Genomic DNA, 21354 nt, shown 5'->3' with positions numbered 1-21354 from the left:
GGATGATAAATGGATGGATAGACAGTATATAGATAGATAGATGGACGGGTGAATGGATGATGGATATACAGCGAGGATAGATGGATGGTAGGACAGATGGATGGAGAGACAAAGAGTATGGACAGAGAGTATAGACTGATGGATGGATGGATAGACAGAGTATAGATAGATAGATAAACCATTATGTACAGTATTTTACCATTATTGAACTACATATTTATGCCCGTATAATAACATTATGATTCTGGTAACGTTATGAGTACTGCGGTATTTGCGCGTGTGTTCCGGTAACTCCAGCTCATTCTGTACCTGACATTAGGCTGGACTTGCTTTAAGAGTGGGTGGAATTGGAGGAGTGGTCGCTCCATATATGGTCCCACTGGGTTTCCTGTCTGAACCCTCATGCACTCCCACTACCATAAACACTCTTCAAGCCATCGTATCTTTCTCATCTCAATGAAGAGAGAGAGCGAGGAGGGGAGGGACCTGCTCGTGCGTGTGTATTTTCTTTAACTAGTTGACACTAGCCAGAGGAGACGGCAGCATCCTCTGTCCCGCATCTCCTCCAGAATTTTGTGTTATGCTATAAAAAGACCTTCATGTAAAGGCAGAAGGATCCGCATCCTAAAACCAACGTGTTCAATCATTTTTTTCACGCGTTTTCTTCAATGCTTTGACATCTGGAATGTGCTGTTTTCTTGCAAGCGTTGTCTCCATGTCAGCATGGGAACTGCAGTGTCCAAAAGGAAGAATCTGAGAAATGATGCGATTTCTTCGGTGGCAGCCAAAGTTAGGTGAGTGTCTGCTTTTATCTGAACTCGTTTTGGGTTCTGCACCGCATGAAGCCCTTCAGCTCAGCTCAGTTCTGCATTCGTACGTGTGGCTTCAGAGCTCTGCGCACACTGCCGGTGAAGTTACAAAACGGCGCGTGGGGATCTCAACTATCATTCATGCGAGAAAAGAAAGGTCAGCCGTGATATTTGTCGGAGCAAACCGGTCATGTAGAAGACCGACGTCCCGAATACGAGTGTATTTGTTAACGTTACTATTTCATTTATCTACTGAACGCGAAAATTCAGTACATTGATATTCACATTAAAATGACGATTTTCCTCAAAATGACATTTATGTCATCATTTACTTTCTCTCATGTTGTTCCAGACCTGTATGTATTTTGCGGACAATCTGTGTCTTTTATATGCAAATATCTGGTGAATGAAAATGTCAAGCCATAAAAATATCATGTTAAAAAGTATCATAAAAGTCTGTGAGAGCCATACGATAAAGAATGTGAGGAGTAGAACGAAAGCGACTTCATTTAATGTAAATATTTGATCAGAGTAAGCAACATGACAGAACTCGGAATGTCATGCGTGTTGAATCTTCCAGTGAATCATTTTTATTACTGATAGGGCTCTCAAGTTCATATCGGCGATTCAATGATCAGCTCAATGGAAGTGAACATTATTATTAGTGAATAACAAATTACATTTTGATCTGTTCCTCACACAATACTATGGTTATTGTACTATTACAGTGCTTTTGCATGCTTTACATGTTCAATCACCAAAAACATTCTTCAGAATTTCTGTTTTTATATTCAGCAAAGGAAAATAGATTTCATACAAGTTTGGGGGAAAAATGAAGAATTTCACCTACCTTTACCTTTAAGTAAAGGATCCCACAACTTACTTAATATATACACTTATTCATTTATTTTGTTAATTACTCTTGAGAGTAGAAAAACACAGAGGTCTCTCAGTAAACTGTTTATTTCATAAACGGAAATTTCACATTTGTGAGAATGCTGTTGTAAAATCCATCTAAAACTTCTGTCTTATTCTTAAAGCCATCTTGACCACCTTAAATTGGTTTGCTGGTCTAAGATAGTCTCACCAATGATAACAATCAGCTTAGACCATGTTTGACCAGCTAAAGGCTACCAGCCTAAGATGGATTTTCCAGCAAGGCAGCCTAAAGAGTCATCATCTTGTCTAGATCAAGGCATTGACACTGTCCTTTACTCCTGATACACTTGCAACAGGCAAGTATGCACAAGACTGACTCGATCTGTCAATCATCCGTGACTGACTCGTGCTGGCCCTGGTGTTCCTGTGTCACAGTGAATTATATAATGATTGGAAAACTGCCGGTCTTGTAACCAAGAGTATGATTCAGCCACCACAGGCACTGAATCAACACGTTATTCTAAGACAACATAATACTGGCTTGATTTCATTATTATTTATGAAAAGCTCATATTGACTGCTAGTCTTGACTACAGCCCTGTTATTACATAACTAGTGTCTGTTTAGCTCATGTGTATCACATCTGTCATAATTTATAACATGGCATGAGGTTCACCTTCTCACCCTAACGTCTGGCCCAGGTGCCTCAGGGATGCTGTAAGTCATTGCATCCTTACTGATCACAGGCAGAATGGATTAGATTGTTGCATTCGAGCAGAAAAACTTTGCAGCTGCCATTGAAATGACCTTGTCAAAATCCAGCTGTAGACGTAAAGCATTCAGGCACGGATTGAAGTAATGAATGGGATGGCATTCCTTTACCTCGGTGCATTTATGTGTGTGTGTCATAAGCCTGAGCTGTTCGGTATGCAGGGCAGGTATATCAATGCGAACGGCTTTGCATGCTGAGTAGAAATGACCGATGTAACAGAACAACAGTAGACAGAATCCTAAACAGACACAACATGTTAACGGCATGATAAGACACTCTCATACAAAGTTTTGAGCCATGCAATATTAGCAATATTAATGTTAATGCATGAGGAATTTGCATACTGTATGCTGAGCATATTCATCTTTTTTCATTAATCATGACCAATTAATTAGTGAAAGTTTTAGATTAGCTGTAGGGCAGTAGTTCTCAATTGGGGACCAGGACCCACCAGGGGACATCAGCACACTTACTGTTTAAGGGGGCTTAAAGATGATTTTTTTTATTAAAAATTATTTAAAATTATACAAAACTAGGTTGAAATAAGCTGAAACAGCTAAAAATCAAGTTTTTAGCTGAAATCATATTTATTTATTTTTTTATTTTTTAAGTACCGTGGTTCTCATGATCTGGAGTTTTAATTAATGTTAATGCATGAGGAATTTGCATACTGTATGCTGAGCATATTCATCTTTTTTCATTAATCATGACCAATTAATTAGTGAAAGTTTTAGATTAGCTGTAGGGCAGTAGTTCTCAATTGGGGACCAGGACCCACCAGGGGACATCAGCACACTTACTGTTTAAGGGGGCTTAAAGATGATTTTTTTTATTAAAAATTATTAAAAATTATACAAAACTAGGTTGAAATAAGCTGAAACAGCTAAAAATCAAGTTTTTAGCTGAAATCATATTTTTTTATTTTTTAAGTACCGTGGTTCTCATGATCTGGAGTTTTAACATTTTTATATATCTCAAATGATATTATACTTATTTTTTATTATTGTAGTATATTCACTCCAGGTTTCTGTAAATTATTTTTTTTGAAAATGAGCAGCTTTGTCGGAAATATTGCAGATATTCTGTTGGCCTTCAAATCTTGGAGTCAAAAAGAGAATCACTGCTCTAGGGTCCATCTCTATCAACATAAACAAAAGAGCCTCTAAAATGCCTTGAATTAAAATTAAAGCAGCTGCATTGGAGTAATGAGACAGTATTCAGACTGCCCTGAAGGAAGAAACTGCTCATTTGCAAAGGAATTAGTCATTGCCCTGTGGCAGTTGTTACTGTTATTATAGCTTGTAAATTATAGTGTTTTTGAGCAAAGAAAGAGGTGTTGTGCTGTAGAATAATTGTCAGCCAAAGCCGAATTTAAATCATTGTCATATTGCGATTAGTTGACTGTCAAAGAAATGGCTTTTATGTCAAAAGATAGTCTTTCTCAACACAGTTTAGAATAATGTGCACGCTTTGTGCTCACTTACTATTGAACCTCCCTTTCACCCCCTGGATTTGGCTTTGTCCGGGGGACTGTTGCACCCTGTGAAGGCGGTCTCTGGTAACCTCCTCTCCTTCAGACACTGGGTCATGACCACAGAGCTGTTCAGAAGTGAAATCTGTAGGTGGACCATGTTCTGTGAATATATATATATATATATATAAAAAATTTTAATAATTTTATTTCAAGTAATAAAAATGCTTTTGTTTTGTTTTTGTTTTTATCATTTTAGTTTGTTTTATTTAATTAGAATAACCTTGTTCCAACCCTGCACTGCGTTTCTTTCTTCCACAAAAGAAGATATTTTGAAGAACGTTAGGATCCAAACAATTTTGACTTTTATTGAATGGAAGACTTGGAACGGCGTGTGAGTAAATCATGACACACTTTTAAGTTTTGGGTGAACTATCCCTTTAAGCTTTCAGGTTTTTTTTAAAATAACTATTGGTCCTAAGCTGTGTAGCAATAAATATTATTTTCTTCTCAGAATCACTTCATATGCCTTATGTAATGGGTTCTTCCTGTTGGTCTTTCTTTTTTTGCTTTCTCAACACAGTTTAGAATAATGTGCACGCTTTGTGCTCACTTACTATTGAACCTCCCTTTCACCCCCTGGATTTGGCTTTGTCCGGGGGACTGTTGCACCCTGTGAAGGCGGTCTCTGGTAACCTCCTCTCCTTCAGACACTGGGTCATGACCACAGAGCTGTTCAGAAGTGAAATCTGTAGGTGGACCATGTTCTGTGAATACACATAGGATCAATAGTACCCCGGCCCACTCCGACACACTATTCCTGCTCTCAACCTGTTCTACTTTTAAATTCTTCTCAGCTTGGCCACATCATGCATTTGTAATAGTTTTCTCTGAATAATCCTTCAAAGTGTGAAACGAAACATATTCTTTGGATAAGATCTGAGCTGGTAACTAAAAGAGGATTGCAGTTTTGAACCCCTCAATGGGTTATTTTTAAAGGGATGGTTTACCCAAAAATGTGAATTATGTAATAATTTACTCACCATATGTCATTCATTCCGAACCAGTGATATTTTAGTATCGAGATGCTATTATAGTTTGTTAATGTTTTCATTTAGATTTTATTTTTCTATTTTCATTTGAATTAAAATTGTAATCATTTAGTTGTTTTTGTCATTTTTATTAATTTATGTTTTAGTTTGTTATATTAGTGCATCAAGATTAACTAAAAGAAGAATCACTTCATATGCCTTATGTAATGGGTTCTTCCTGTTGGTCTTTCTTTTTTTGTGTGTGTGTGTGTTTCTGAGTCATTTTTAGGTGCCTTCAGGGCCACTGGGTCAGCATGGAGAGCCTGGTGTGTACAGTGTTTGTATGCTAATCATGAGCGATCTGCAGAGTTCCACTTGATGCTCATCCACTCTGATTTATGAGCTGAGAGTCTGAGTCACCGGCTATGCTATCATGCCGTCTCATCTCGATAGATACATGCATATTTCTATTTCGTGAATCCTTTGGGTTTTAGTTAAGGTTTGCATTCATAAGGTTTAAATGTACCGGAACATTCAGAGATCCATTGGTTATTCTTTTGCTGTATACTGTTTATAGTGTGTATCCTTAATATCAGAATGGAAAATAGGGCATAGCAGAATTAGATGAAGATGTTAATTAGGGATAAGCAGTCAGACATGTCTTAAAATCACTGCCAAACTGAATGTTGTGTCCTGGCTGAGCGTTCAGTGAGATGTCACACTATTATGACGTTAGGAGTGTTTTTTCACTCTGATTGGATGATTGCAGTGTAGTGTAAAAACTTCTCAAAACAGCCGTACTATAAGTTATTTCACTGGAAAAAAAACTAAAGTTTGTCTTGTTTTCCAGCAAAAATGTCTAAGAAGCAAAAAGAGGCAATATTGCGTAAGTTGTTTTTTGCTCAGATATTAAGGCTTTTTGAAAGAATATATTTAGAATATATTTTGAATTACATTTATTACTGGAATATTGGGTTTTTAACCATAAATATACCAAACTAAACTATTGAGGTTTATGCTTAAAACAGGAACAGATTATTTGCCAGTGGGTAGGAAAAAATGTTTAATTTAAGATATTACCTGAAAACAAGTCTTATTATCTTATACAATTTTGCCTCTTTTTACATTTTTATTTTAATGATTTTTGAAAATTTTTAATGAAAAACACTCAAATAAGATTAGGAAAATGACTTTCTTTTCCATTTCATTCCATCTTTTCCAGACAGACCCTGGGCCAAAGTTGAAAGTAGGAATGTTTATTTATTTATTGCTGGAAACATAATGAGAAGTGTTGTGCTGTGTAATCTCTATCTCTGGCGCTTAAAACAGACCCAGAAATCCATTGACCTATATGGGACCTTTTAAGGAAGCATCCCAGATATTCTCTCACGCCTGCAGTATCTGAAGCCTAGTCTGAGCTATCGAGTGGGAAGTGAGGCTCTTTTCAGTGTGTTTTTATTCACTGCAGGCTGATGAGATCTGACTCATTGATCTTTGGGCCTCGGATAAATCTGCCGAATGCTGGCATTTCAGATGTGCTCATATAGTTTCCCAGAAAGGATCTAGAGCTGCAACCTTCCATGTCACCCTCATTCTAGCATGTTAAAAATAGCTTGTATTTTCATATTAAATATCAAAGCAGGGAAATTATGAAGATTTTCTTATATAGCTTTGGGGGGGTTTTGGCACAGGCCACAGGAGGCATTGGGTCGACATTTAAATCAGCTATTTATTAACACTGCTGAAACACCAGCCTAGTCCAGCTAAATTGGATCAGCCGGTGATCATCTTAAATGAACAAATTGCAGTCTGAGGTACAGACATGCTGATTTTGGTCAAGCTGCTCTGCCTGGAACTAGAACAAGCTTAACAAAAAGAGAAATTTTTAATTGTTATTATGACAGTTTATGACAATAACCATTAATAACTATATCTACTTGGACGATTATCAGTCAGTAAGATCTTTTCTAATGTTTTGAAATAAATCTCTTTAGCTCACCAAGGCTGCATTTATCTGATAAAAATACAGAAAAACTGCAATATTGTGAAATATTATTACAATTTCAATTAATTGTTTTGTATTTTACTATATTTTAAAATGTTACTCCTTTTCTGTGTGTCTTCAGTGTCATGTGATCCTTCACAAATCATTCTAATATGCTGATCTGGTGCTCAAGAAACATTTCTTATTATTATCAGTTTTGAAACCAGTTGTGCTGCTCAATATTGTTGTTAAAAAAAGTGATACATTTTTTAAAAATAGAATTTTTAACATTGTACAGTAAATGCCTTTACTGTCACTTTTGATCAATTTAATGCATCATCACTGAATAGAAGTATTAATTATTAATATATATTATTATCATACATTTTTTTAAGAAACCATTTTGATTGACCTCTAAATTTCAAGTATTCTAAAACCATTTGATTGTTTTTCTGTAAGGACCAGACTGACATTTAACTAACTATTCCCTAAATCCTTTTTCTATTATGCCCTTCTTTTCACATGGGCCTTGTATGGAGAAAACAAACCTTGTGTTCCATAGAAAAAAAAATAACAGCATCCAAATTTGGAACGACAAGAGGTTGAGTAAATAGTGACAGAATTTTTGTTTTTGAGTTAACTCTCACTTTTTCAGTAGGTTAGACTTGACTTAAATCCTATTTTATCCACATGCTAAATGAACAAATCCTAGATAATACCTCTCACTATGCAAAACTGCTAAATCGTCTGCCTTAAAGTTTTAACATCATTAATTATACATCTTTGTGAAGAGACTCCACGTCTTATATACTTCTATAAGAAGTCAGTCGGAACATGCTGCATCTCCCTCCTTCACTTCCTGCTCTATTTATTGTCTGGTTGCGGAGATGAAACTGTGTCCTGTAATTAGTCTGACCGTTTGAGATAATGCAGATCTCGGGATGACTCTGATGCTCTGTGATTACGCCTTTGACATTGTTGTCTCTGCTGTTATGCAAGAGAGAGAGAAAAGGGTCGAGTGAGAGTTGAAGAGAGGGTGCACTCAGGGTGAAGGAGGGTTCCAGGCATCATTAAGCTCGGCTCTCAAACCGTGGAAGAGGGAGGAGGGTGACATTTTAATCTGTGGTCTGTGCCGAAGCACAGGTCCCATATGCTGTGCAAACATGCTTTACAAGAACATGCTATTAGCTGTGCTGCAGTTTTTACAAGCTCAGAATATATCAGAGGAAAATGTGTCCGAAGGATCAGAAATGCTTGACTGTTCGGTTGTCCCCGGGCTCATATTAAATTCATGTTATCCACTCACCTTATAATTGTTCTCAAAGACCTGCCTGAATGAAATGCATAAAGATCTCTGGGAAAAATGCCAGTGAAGCGTCTGCTTGGTGAAGTGTCTTAAAAAGAAGACGTTGCAGTCTAGACCATAAAGTTTTCCTAAATCATTTCGTACTTAAAGGAATAGTTTATCCAAAAATGAAAATTTGCTGAAAATGTATTCACCCTCAGGCCATCCAAGATGTAGATGAGTTTGTTTCTTCATCTAAACAGATTTGGATAAATTTAGCATTACATTACTTGCTCACCAATGGATCCTCTGCAGTGAATGGGTACCATCAGAATGAGAGTTCAAACAGCTGATAAAAACATCACAATAATCCACACGACTCCAGTCCATCAATTAACATCTTGTGAAGTGAAAATATGCATGTTTGTAAGAAACAAATCCATCATCCAAGGCATTTTAATATTAAACTGTCACTTCTGGTCAAAATACCAGTCCATAATCTGTAATAACACTTCTTCCAGTGAAAGTCCATCCCCTGTTGTCCTCTCACATCAAAATCCACCAAGAACGGTTTGGACCGTTTTCACTTGTAACCATTGCTTGATCTGTGTGTATTTCTCTCCTGATTCAGATTAAATGACTTTTTCACTGAAGAAAGCAATATTACAGATACAGGACTCATAGCTTAGCCGGAAACGACGGTTTGAAGTTAAAAATGTCTTGATGGATTAATTTCTTACAAACATGCAGAAGTGGTTAATTGATAGACTGGAGTTGTATGGATTACTTGTGGATTATTGTGATGTTTTTATCAGTTGTTTCGACTCTCATTATGACGGCACCCATTCACTGCAGAGGATCGATTGGTGAGCGAGTGATGTAATACTAAATTTCTCCAAATCTGTTCCGATGAAGAAACAAACCCATCTACATTTTGGATAGCCTGAGGGTGATTACATTTTTAGCAAATTTTTTATTTTTGGGTGAACTATTCCTTTAATTATGATACCTTTCTATCTCTTAGCATTAGCATTCATCTCAATGTCAGATGCTCGGCTAGTGTGAGTGATTTGAAATCTGCCATATTTGCTCATGTTTTCAGTTCATTACAAATTATGTTAAATGCTGTAAATGCCATGTGATTAACTTAAACTGATTTGGTGTAAAAACAACAACAGTATACTGCATTATGACAGTCCTGTGTTTGAGAGTGGCTTAGAGTGTGAATTTTCTAGTGTGTGCGTTTCATGCATGAGTGCCTGCTATGTGTGTGTGTGTGTGTGTGTGTGTGTGTGAGTGCACTGTCATGGATTCCGTCCCCTCCTACTGTGCTCATGCTTTTATGTGCTACTTCTGTTGAGTAACACTGCTGAAAGCAAAGAGATAGAAAGAGCTCTAAAGCATTTGCAGTGAGAAATCTGCTCTAGATGATCCTGTTGTCCCAAACCTCTGTGACCTATTTTCTTCTGTGGTATTCAGTGAAAGTACTTTTGGACGCCACTGATTTTCATTTTATGGATAAAATAGGTTTGAAATAAACTAACATTGAGTAAATCATTCATTCATTCATTCATCCATTCATTTACTGTGTTCTATTCTAGTATATTTTAAAATGTAATTTATTGCTATGATGATGGCAAAGCTGAATTTTCAGCAGCCCTTACTCCAGTCTTCGGTTTCACATGATTCTTTAGAAATCAATCTAATATGCTGATTTGCTGCTCAAGTAACATTTCATATTAATGAATAAAAGTGTTCATTTCTTTCAAAAGAAAAGAAACTGAAAGAAACTTTTGAACAGGAGTGTATTAGTGCGGTGTATGTATAAGATAAATTGCACTATTTTCATGACTATTAAGCACACCCTCCCAAAATATACTAGTACAAAAAACATAAGACAAAATTGAGAATCTATAAGGAATTGCCATTGAGAATAATAATTACAGACACACACACACTCACACACGCACAGAGAGAGAAAACAACGTGCAGATCCATGTAGACTTTGTGTTTTATTTTGAATGGTGGAGAGAATGTTTGTGTATCTCAGACTGGAAATTACTATGTTGCTGTATTGAATTCCACCAGTTTCTTGTATCTTCTCTGACCACATTTCATACACTTTCATGTTTAATGTTCCTCTCAGCTCTCTTTTTTTCCCACCTACCTTAATTGTTTCTCTGACCCTTTGGAGTCACAGGAAACATTCCTCTCCAGCCTCAAAACACACACATTTACATAGTTTTTCCTCTTCTTGTTTCACCTTCAGTCACATTCTAGAAGCATGCTGACTTCCTTTTATTATTTATTATTTCATCTTCACCTAGTGGCTCCCCTTTTTATTTTTCCTCTTTTTTTCTATCTCGCTTTACCCATTACCTATTTTCTTGCCCTCCCTCTCTTTCGCTCCCCTTCCTTCCTTCTTATCTTCCTGTATTTCTTCTGATATTTTATTAATAATGATAATTCCCTCAGCTTGGGACGTCTGGCTGATGTTAATCAAAGGAGCTAACAGAAAAAAAAGCAGTGTAAAAATTTAGCAAATAGATTTATTTAAATTTTATTTTTTAAATTTGTATTTATTTATTTGTATTTATTTTAATAAAAAAATGAGCTTTAATATTTAATCCAAGATTCAAATTCCATTCACTACTGCATAGTATCATTAATACTGAAATGTATATAAAAAAAGATTTGTGTAATTCAAAATGTATTATTTTATCCTTTATTTCTTCTGATATTTTATTTTATATTATTTATAATATTTGATTGTAAAAATTTGGTGCTCTAGAACAGATGGAAATGACCTTGAATTTTATTTTACATTCATTTTTATTTATTTATTTTTCATTTTAATGTTAATGTGTAATATTTATTTACATTTTACAGCTCAGTGAAAGAATCCAACATTCAAATTTAATTTATTACTGCATAGTATCGATGATACTATATATTATAAAAAAAAATAAAAAATACAGTTCTGAGTAATTCAAAATTTATTATTTTTCCCAGTATGTGTAAAATGTATATTTTTATGCTTAAGCATCACACTGTTAGCTTAGCAGCTTAATAACATAAAATCAGTCTAAATTTGGTGCGTCATTTATCTAGAGGGAATCTCTCATTTATTAGGTTACATGACAGTTAGGATGCTCCCTATGTAGTCAGCTTCCTATGCTTACTGAATTCCCCAGCTCTTCAGGTCAAGTATGTGGCTCTTCAGACCGAACTGGCATTCCAATTAACCCTCTTGCATTGGAGGATGCTTGTTACGGAGCGGGCGAGAATGACCTGGTTCAACATCAGCTGTTATGGTAAAACTGAATAATTTACAGCGCTGTCACAAGTGTCATGTTGTTGAACGTTACGTCAGGAAAGCTGAGGGCGACTGCAAGCCACCAGGGATTCCTGTGGAACGATCCCAGAGCTTGTGACAGCTTCTGATGAGGAGGTTGCAATATTGAGCTCGGAGTGGGTTTTCCGTGTGTGGGGAATGGATGTGATTATGTGTGGCCATATATTGTGCAGAGCATGTTCATTAGATACATTAAAGGTATAAAGCATATGTTGGTGCCTGCAAATATTTGTCTGTGTGGCGAAAACGGGTTCAGGCAAAGCGTATTAAGGACTCATCAGTCATGTCTCCTACAAGATTGAATCAGCTTCCCGAAAAGCAATGACTCACCCGGAGATTTACACAGTTGTGAGTGCCAAAGCCACCGTATGCAGAACAAAATAAGCTGTTGTTCGTTTATTATTGAGGCGTCAATATGCACTTATGAAATGTGAACCGCCAGAGTCTCTGGTTATACTGGCTTCATTATTTATTCAAATCTTAATCGTCTATTCTGATTGGCTAAATCATTTCCCATAATTCTCAGTCGGTGTTATCGATTGTTACTGATGAAACCCCCTCAGGCCATAACTAATTAGTGTTTCTCTTTCTGTCTCTTTGATTCCTGCTGTTTACGATAAGCCAGTGGTGACAAATATCTCCTGTGGGAAGCGTTGTGACGTTCGTTTCGCAGTTTTTATGCGTTTTCTCACTCTCTCCATCTCTGACGCACTCTCTTTATAGCTGCCTGTGAATTAAGTGTCAAATTAGTGCTTACTTTGATGCTTTAGTATGAATGAGGTTTTGTGCACCTCTTGAGGTTATCGAGCTGATCATTTGTATCACTGTTATTCATGAGCCTTTAATTCAAAGCTGTTATCATGTTCTAATGAAGATAATATTGTGTATATTTGAGAGAAACGCATGCAGACATTAAAGGTACATTTTTTAGCATGACATGCTATACTCATTTTTAACCATATTTATTTGATTGTACTGTAGTTGACACAACCTGCAGCGTGACATGCTATTGTCATTTTAAACATTTTTTCTTTTTAAAATTATTTTAAAATTCTTTTTTATTATAGTTGTTGACATTACCTGCAGCATGCAATACTATACTAATTTAAAACTTTTTTTAAATTATTATTTTATTATAGTAGTTGACATGACCTGCAGTGATATTAGACTCATTTTAAATTATTTTTCTTTTCAAATTATTTTTTATATTTATTATATTAGTTGACATGACCTGCAGCGTGATATGCTACACTAATTTTCGGTTTTCATTTTAGTTTACATGACCTGCAGCATGACACGCTCTTCTACTTTAAATTTTTTCTTTTCTTATTTTTTCATTATTTTATTATGATTTATAATTTTTTTATTATTTATACATGCAGTTTTTTTATGACCTCATAACTGAAAATAGTGATTAAAAATGGTAAAAGAAATGCTGACTGTCATGTTTAATTTTTCTTAATTCCACAGTTGTTTTTATTATATATGTAGTCATTTAATTATTATATATTTATATTTTCACATCCATATTTCTACTTAACTCCATGTCTCTGTTTGTCCCTTTTTCACCCCTCAAATTCTCCCACATTCTTCCTCTTGGACTGGAAAGATAAAAACGCTACATCTGAATCTGTGGGTGGCTCTGAAATTCAAAGCAACCAGTTACATTTACACAGTGCATTTGTCTCTGTTCCTCCTCCTCCTCCTCCTCCTCTCTCTTTCTCCCTTCCTCTCCCCACTCTTGTTTTTCCACCTTTCTTTCAGCCATATGCCCTCTTTTTCACAGTCACATGCGTTTCCACATACCTGCCCCTCATTTCAGCCTTCACACTGCAGAAGCCGAGCCACATTCTTAAGTTTGAGGAGTCCGGCTTTCAAACCTCCCGATGCAGGCAGCTGCCACATGCAGAGCATTACTCATATCCCTGTGAAAGCCCTTTATACCCGAGGCTGGTGTCAGCTTAGCAGGTGACACTAAGAGACTAAGAGTAGTCCGCATTGGGCCTGTCATTTCTCAAATTGAAAAAAAAGTGAGAGAAACTGACAGCCGGATCCGGAAGCAGGAAGAGGTAATGACATATAAGGAACCATCGTCCATCTAGACTTTTTCAAGAAGGGCTTTATCGTGTTCATTTGTGGGGGAAATAGTTATTTAAAGGGGGCCATATCATCAGAAATCTTACTTGATCTTTAGTACATAAAAGAGTTTAAGTGCTGTCTATTTACTTAAAAGTCTTAAAGGCACAGTAACAAATAAACTCTCAATCGTGTCAGTGTGAGTGCCTCTCATGGTCATGAAAACTAAATTTTGATTGCTTTAGCAGCACATAAAACCTGACGAAAATAATAATTAAATCAAAATAAAATGATAAATATAGTGATATAATGTTTAAATGTATAAAATGCAGATGTATGCATGTTTTAATATGCAAGTTTGCATTAATGCTTGCTTGAATGCTCTGACGTTCTCTTGTAAGAGAGACATCACGATGGGCTTGATTCATTAAAACAGGATTTTAGTAATGAAAGGATTGCAGTAATTGTTAAATACGATCAGCTGCTGACAGGGTCACTGGATTGTGCACTGCTGGATTACACTGTGTGATGCTTCTGTGGTTTTGTAGCCTGATGACTAAGCTGATTTTAGGAGAAAATGTGGAATTCTGCAGAATGGATTTCACATGGTGAAATCTGAGCTGAGAGTACTATTCTATTATGGTTTTTTATTATTAAAATATTATTTATCGCAAATGTATATTTTTAGCTATACATTGTCATTATAACAGTGAGTCAGTAATGATTCTAATTGACTTTTCAGAAACCTTAAAGGGATAGTTCACTGAAAAATTAAAATCATGCCAAAATTCATTCACCCACATGATTTTCTTCTGAGGAACATAAAAGAGGATATTTCAATTCACTTGGTAGTCAATGGGCACAAAAACTGTTTGGTTACCAGCATTATTCAAAATATTAATATTATTATATTCTTTTGTATTTCAAAAGGATTGGAACATCATGAGGGTGAGTTAATGATGACATTTTTGGGTATACTACTATCCCTTTAAGCACTCAAAAGTACTCAAAGCTTAATTTCGAGATCGACATCATTGAAAGTAATGATAACTTGCATTTCAGTGAGTCTGATTTTGATTCAGTAACTGCTCTGACTGATTCAATGAGTTAATTTGATGAAAGATTTGTCAGACTGATTCAAGCTTGTAACTGGTTTGTGAGTCTTTTTGAACGATTCATTAATAGAACCAAGTCATTTGCTTGTGACTTCACAGCATGTCATGCCTAACACTATCCTTCATCCATGACTATAGTCACAGTGTGGGCCTGCCACTGACGAATGCGTGTGTGTTTTTTTGCAGAGCAGCTCGTGTATTTGGAGAGTACCTTCACACCCATCCTGAGAACCGCAACGGATCAGGTCAGTTATCTCCACTCCTCTGTCTTTCTGCTCTTTTTTTTTCCAGTCCACTTAGAGGTGCGTTCATGTTTCATGAGGAGCTGTGCCACTTCTTAATGTAGCGTGTGTTACCTCATCTGTCTTTTTCTCTGTGCATCTCTTGCTGTTTCTCACTTGGTCCTCTCTCTTTCTCTTGTCATCTGTCCTAATGTTTGATTTGAAGATTACTTACTGTCTGACACCCTCGTTGGCCACGACTCTGACTCCCCAGACAGCCTGTGCACTCAGAACAACAACTTCCACAGCTGCACCCTCCAGGGCTCAGCCGTCAGCGCCGACCCCAGCTTGATCAATCCCGCCCTGGGCCTTCTGGAACCGCCACCTCCGGCAACTTCCTCCAAGAGTCGGCTGTCCCTAGAGCGCAGCTTTTCGGCAGAGGAGGATCAGCAGAAGTGCGTGGAGTGTTCCCTGCAGCCTGCTCGGGCCTACACCATCACCGGAGAGAGCGGCATGCTGGGAACCAGCCGGGGAAGCAAGGAGAACCTGGAGCTCGAGGTCTTGAAAGGGGCGCAGGAGGCGTGTCATGCCCAAGAGCTCGCCCAGCCCTCTACGTCCTCCAACTCGTCTTCTCCGACCCAGCACCACCACCGCCACCATGGAAGTGGAAGCGGAAGTGGATCTGGAAACCATCATCACAGCAACCACCATCATGGCAACCACCATCACAGCAACACCAGCGGAGGTGGAAGCAGCGGAGGAACAAACCCCCACCAGCACATCTCCAGTGCGGGGACGTCGCACCATCACCACGGGGTGCCCCATCCCCACCACCTTTCCCAGCCTCTGCAGAGCTCGGTCAGCGCACACAACATCCGTGGCTGGGGGGAGGGAAAGGACTGCGGCCTGGCGTGTGAGGCCTGTCCCGGGGCTCCCTCGCGCAGCCAGGGCTCCCTGGACCTGGAAAGCAGCACCCGAGAGGCAGGCAAGCAGCGCCGGCCACCACTAGAGCAGATGTGCAGTGTGGACCGCATGACTGGGCTGGAGCAAGGTGAGAGGGGGAGAGCGACAGGGGAGAGAAAGAGAGAGAGGCTCTGGCCGAGGGGAAGGGGTGGGGTTCAGCCAACAACGGGGGCGTCGATGTGTTCGATGTGCCGTGGTCTGTATTTTTCCGCTCTCCTGTGTCTCTCTCCTCTCTCCTGTGTGTCTCTTTTGTGCTCTCTCCCTCTGTGGAGTGGACCATGTGTGTATGTTGTTGCGGGTGGATCTTCACACAGTGGTCCCAGAAAGTATTTGGACACTTGAACTACACTAAATGGAATGATTCAGGTTCAGAAGTAAAGCTTAATCAACAGGATTTTGGCATAATATTGATTACCACTGAAAATAATTCAGATTTTTTCTTCAAAAACAAGCAAAAATTGTGGTTAGTGAGGCACTTGCTGATAGTATATGGAGCCCTGAAATGCATATGGCAGATACTTTTTTCCCAATTGCATCCAATATCTATTGTATTTAAGATATACATTTTTGTCAGTTCATACATACTTTGGGAACTGAACCCATGACCTTGGTGTTGTTACCACTTTGCTCTACTGCTTGAGCTACGTGAATTAAAAATGCTTTTATTTTAGCCAATGGTGTTGTACAGCAATTATATTTAAAGATTATACTAAACATGATGTTAACATGAGACTATTAGTTCATGCATTCCTTGGGAATCAAACCCATGACCTTAGCGTTGCCATTCTCTATGGTTTGAGCTACGGGAATAAAACGCTTTTAGTTTAGTCACACATACAGTACAGCAATGGTACTTCAATATTATTCATTAGACTGGTGTGATGGAATCTTTTAGTAAAGTTAGAACCTTTCAACATCAAGCTAAGCAGGTAGTTTTTCCAGTAGTCTTTAATCTGCAGATAGACATAAACGTCTCTTTCTTGTTTGCATATATTCATAAGTTCTGACAATTGAAAACCAGACAGAAATAAAAGTCATCTGTTATGCCTTCATCTGACAACATGTCTCTGTTGATGTACTGGCAACTACCCACATACACAGATGCATCTTTGATGTATAACGAGAAGCTCATTTGTCTAGAATAGTAGACGCTCAAATAATACACATTTTTACAGATTCACATTTCACTAGCACAATTACCTGCTATGTACCTTCGTTTTACCATGTTTTTTGCTTTCTTTAAAACAACAAAAGGAAAAATTAAGAGACAAGCCAACATGTTTTCTGTAGTAATCAATACTTGCAACTGAGCTTAACTTGTTTTGAACCCAAAAGTGTATTTAAAAATGTAGATGTGTCATTAGATGACAAATGATCAACCAAGTGGCATTTATTTTTATTGAAAAATAGCACAAGGTCACTTTTCATGCAAAACATTTGTTAACACAATATGTGTGTGTGTATGTATGTATATAATTATTACTGTTATTATTATACAGTTAAAAGTAATTGCAAAGATAGTTAAGAATAGTAAAACTAGTATCATTTGAGTGCTGTTTTGGTTTGATATTTTGTTGTCTTCTGCAATGAAACTCCTACATTTTGGAGTGTGGCTTACGTGTCCAAGTACTTTTTGGGGCCACTGTATATGTTTGTTCAGTTTGACGCAATTCATATATTCGGATATATCATTTCAGCTGTACTAATGTGGTCCCTTATGTCTGTTTCTAACCAGAAGATAACAGTTGGTTCCCTAAAGAGAACATGTTCAGCTTTCAGACTGCTACAACGACCATGCAGGCGTGAGTACTCACTTCATCCCACACATAAACACACTGAAGTTTGAAGCCTATATTGACCTCAAGTACAGATGGCACAAAAGGTGTCTCACTACAAACACGCATTCATTTTAGTGACATTTACTGTCAAACTGACTCAGAGAGCTGACAAGTACACGATGACCACACACACTTTCTTCAAACATGGTTGTTATCTAAGCTTTCTGTCTGTCTTTCTCTCTTCTTTTTTGTCTGCCTCACCTCTCCGCTCTACAGGATTTCGTGAGTATCCCTTTTGTACCCTTTAAATGTCACAAAATGACAGTGAGTGATGTCAAACGCTAGCTTCCCCAGCACTGCCTACCCTGCCATCCCTCCAGTCTCAGCAATTTAGCTCTATTTACAATATTTGACAGTGTTTAAAATAAATAAGAAGTGAAGGAGAAAAAAATATTGACTAGAATCACAAACATTCCTATCCGGATGGGATTAGATTTCTCAAAGGACCTCCGAGGTAGCCTAATTTACTCAGTAATTTTTTCGCAACTGCTTCGTAATTTGAGATAGTGTGAGGAAGAGCACAAACCTGTCTATGAAACAAACATTTATTGGATCTTCTCAGGGTAACTGGTCCCTTTTTAAATAGGGCTTGTGTGTATGAACCGAGGAAACCGCCATTTCACCGCTGTCAAGTTGATGAAACTGAAATTGATTTTACCTTGATGTATAAATGAATCACAATGCACTTGGTTTGAAAACCTGAGGGAAAGATTGATGATGTTGCTTTAGTGGTGTGAAATGCAGCGATGCATTTGGATTCAGGAAATGGGTTAGAAACACATTTGATAGGCTGGTCTGGATAATTCTGATTACCTCAGCCGGAGACACAGTTGTCTTGGATGGTTTAGAAATGCTGACGGATGCTGATGTCGATCATTTTTTGAGTTGAGTTTAGCTAGAAATGTTAAGTGTCCCTCGAGATAATTTTGAACAGCATTTTGAATTGCAGGTGTGTCTGAAATGTCTTTTTTAACAGTTTTATTTATTTACTAACATTTTATTTACTTCTTTTATTTAATTGCAAGACGAAATTGAGTCTCAGAATGTGGAAGGAATTTCAGTCTGTAGGTGATACTGTTGGTTATGTTATCAGGAAGGTCAAGATATTCTCTTACCAGTGCAAAACAACACAGCAACGATAAATAAATGGTCTTTCGATTTTCTGCACCAGTGGCATAAGTCCCGTTCATTTATACTTCAATGTTCAATCCAGTTCGAGGCTCTGCTTATGGCTGAACCTTTATTTACCCGGATGGAACTCCTCCTGCCTAACATCAGCCTAACATTGCCCCTTCATGAGCATGGCTCTAACCTCTAACCGCACTTCAGTGAGCCCTCACCCTCGTCCTCGCTGGCATTAAAGTTGTGTCACCTCCTGCCAGGGTTTTCCGGAGTCTAGCAGAGAAAAAGAGGAGAAAAAACGAGATGGAGTCAGCCTCCATCATCCAGAGGTACTTTGTTGCAGACCTGTCATTTATCTCTGGTTTTATTCCTGACAGATATAGAGGAAGAGCTTTGACAGTACAGCCCTATCTGGCACAACAGTCTTGTCTGTCTGTCTATCTAAACTTGATCTGCATCTGTCGATCGTTGTGTCATTCTGTCATTCTATCTGTCTATACACCTACCTATATAGCTGTCGTTCTATCTAAAGCAAAGAGATATGTATCCATATCAATATAGATATTTTGTCTGAGGACTTGGCACGTTCATTATTCTTAGACATGAACCACCCTAAGCAGTTTAGCCTTCAATTTGCTGTGTGGTTGGGCTGAGATGAGAGTCAGATTCGAAGGCTTACCTCCATGGTTACAACACATCTTGAAATTGCTTTTTGCCTCACTGCCACAAACCAACTTACTGTTGTGTAACCAAGGCGTGACTGAACTATGCAAGTTGAGAGGAAAATTGCAATTGTTTGCAACCTCAGAAATCGTTTTTTTTTTGTTTTTTGGAGGAAAAATGGTCCAACTGATATCAACAGGAGTGCAAAAGAAATTCTAGACATTTCCAATGCTAAATAACATCAGCAATGTTCAGAGTAATAAACATTAAAATGCAAATAAATTTATAAAATGCTTTTTAAACTACATCACAGTGCAGCGATGTATAAATGAATCACAATGCACTTGGTTTGAAAACCTGAGGGAAAGATTGATGATGTTGCTTTAGTGGTGTGAAATGCAGCGATGCATTTGGATTCAGGAAATGGGTTAGAAACACATTTGATAGGCTGGTCTGGATAATTCTGATTACCTCAGCCGGAGACACAGTTGTCTTGGATGGTTTAGAAATGCTGACGGATGCTGATGTCGATCATTTTTTGAGTTGAGTTTAGCTAGAAATGTTAAGTGTCCCTCGAGATAATTTTGAACAGCATTTTGAATTGCAGGTGTGTCTGAAATGTCTTTTTTAACAGTTTTATTTATTTACTAACATTTTATTTACTTCTTTTATTTAATTGCAAGACGAAATTGAGTCTCAGAATGTGGAAGGAATTTCAGTCTGTAGGTGATACTGTTGGTTCAGCTGGTTATATCATATTATAGTGGTAATACTAATTTGGTTACTGAAAAACATGTTAAAATGCAAATAAATTTATAACAAGTTTTTTGAGAGTGATAATTGATGTTTGAGGTATATGAAATATTAATTAAAAATGATTCGTTTTTCATTCCTTTTTAAAATTTGCTTTGCGTTTGAACTACACAGTATTGCAGCTTCTCCCAACTGGTTATATCAGCAGTTGATTGAATCAGTAAGCGGTAATCATAATTTGGCAGATGCCCACTTACCTGCTTTTCAGCCAATCAGTTTTAACTACTGGATGAGCATTACATCACCTAATTAATATTCATGAGTAATGCTGATAAGATTTATTATCCCATCCACACACTCACACACATTATATCATTTCTAAGCCTCCGCTTTACTCACCTAAACAGGAAAAAAAGAAAAGGGGTAGCATATACTGTATGATAGTTCAGATATCATAAAGCATATTGATCTGATCTTTTAGCATATTCTTCATATAATCAATAAGGTAGTTTTTTTTATAGATTGTTTGGCTTTTGTTTTTTTTGCTAGTATGTTTCATTCAAAGCTCACTCTAAGGATCAGGGGTAATTGAAACAGGACCAGATGGTCACAGTAGCAGTAGATGATTCAGGAGTGTATTGTTGGATGGGGTGGTGTGATACGTTGCTGGAAAGTCAAAGTCCCTATGAGACTAATGATACCCTGCAATCATACATTCAGGAGGAGAATGGATGGACAGAGAAATAATGAAACAGAGAGAGGTGAAAGGAAGAAAGTGAGAATCTGAATGAGAGGAAGAAAAGGCAAGCAGTCAATTATGTAATCAGAGTTGCTGCTGTGGGTGGGGACGTTTGGGAGCCGGAGAGGTCATATTGGACAGGAGTCTGGAGCATCCAGCCAGATGTCTCCCACAGTGCACAGCTGCTGTAGGGGAAAGACAATGTAATTGCTGAAAGTTGAGGTGGCCTGAAATAACACATACAGTTGTTCGACCCTACTGAACTTCCCCTTAATAGG

General features: G+C 37.6%; 1 protein-coding gene across 5 annotated transcripts in view; it reads left to right on the top strand.

The window, feature by feature from the left end:
* The first annotated feature begins 516 nt into the window (after positions 1-516).
* The window catches only part of nsmfa (NMDA receptor synaptonuclear signaling and neuronal migration factor a), a 36409-nt gene continuing 15571 nt past the window's right edge, over positions 517-21354 (top strand). For 2 of the 5 annotated variants that reach the window (XM_016548236.1, XM_016548233.1), the window contains exons 1-6: positions 517-794; positions 14964-15022; positions 15225-16049; positions 17697-17763; positions 18016-18021; positions 19182-19250. In XM_016548236.1, the coding sequence (XP_016403722.1) occupies positions 724-794; positions 14964-15022; positions 15225-16049; positions 17697-17763; positions 18016-18021; positions 19182-19250 (1097 nt within the window). In that variant the 5' untranslated portion in view covers positions 517-723. The remainder of the gene's footprint in view (positions 795-14963; positions 15023-15224; positions 16050-17696; positions 17764-18015; positions 18022-19181; positions 19251-21354) is intronic. The other 3 variants (XM_016548237.1, XM_016548235.1, XM_016548234.1) reach the window with 2 other exon arrangements.

Source organism: Sinocyclocheilus rhinocerous, unplaced genomic scaffold (assembly GCF_001515625.1).
Source record: "Sinocyclocheilus rhinocerous isolate Xijiao unplaced genomic scaffold, SAMN03320098_v1.1 scaffold192, whole genome shotgun sequence".
Lineage (NCBI taxonomy): Eukaryota > Metazoa > Chordata > Actinopteri > Cypriniformes > Cyprinidae > Sinocyclocheilus > Sinocyclocheilus rhinocerous.
This window is presented reverse-complemented; position numbering and strand designations above follow the sequence as displayed.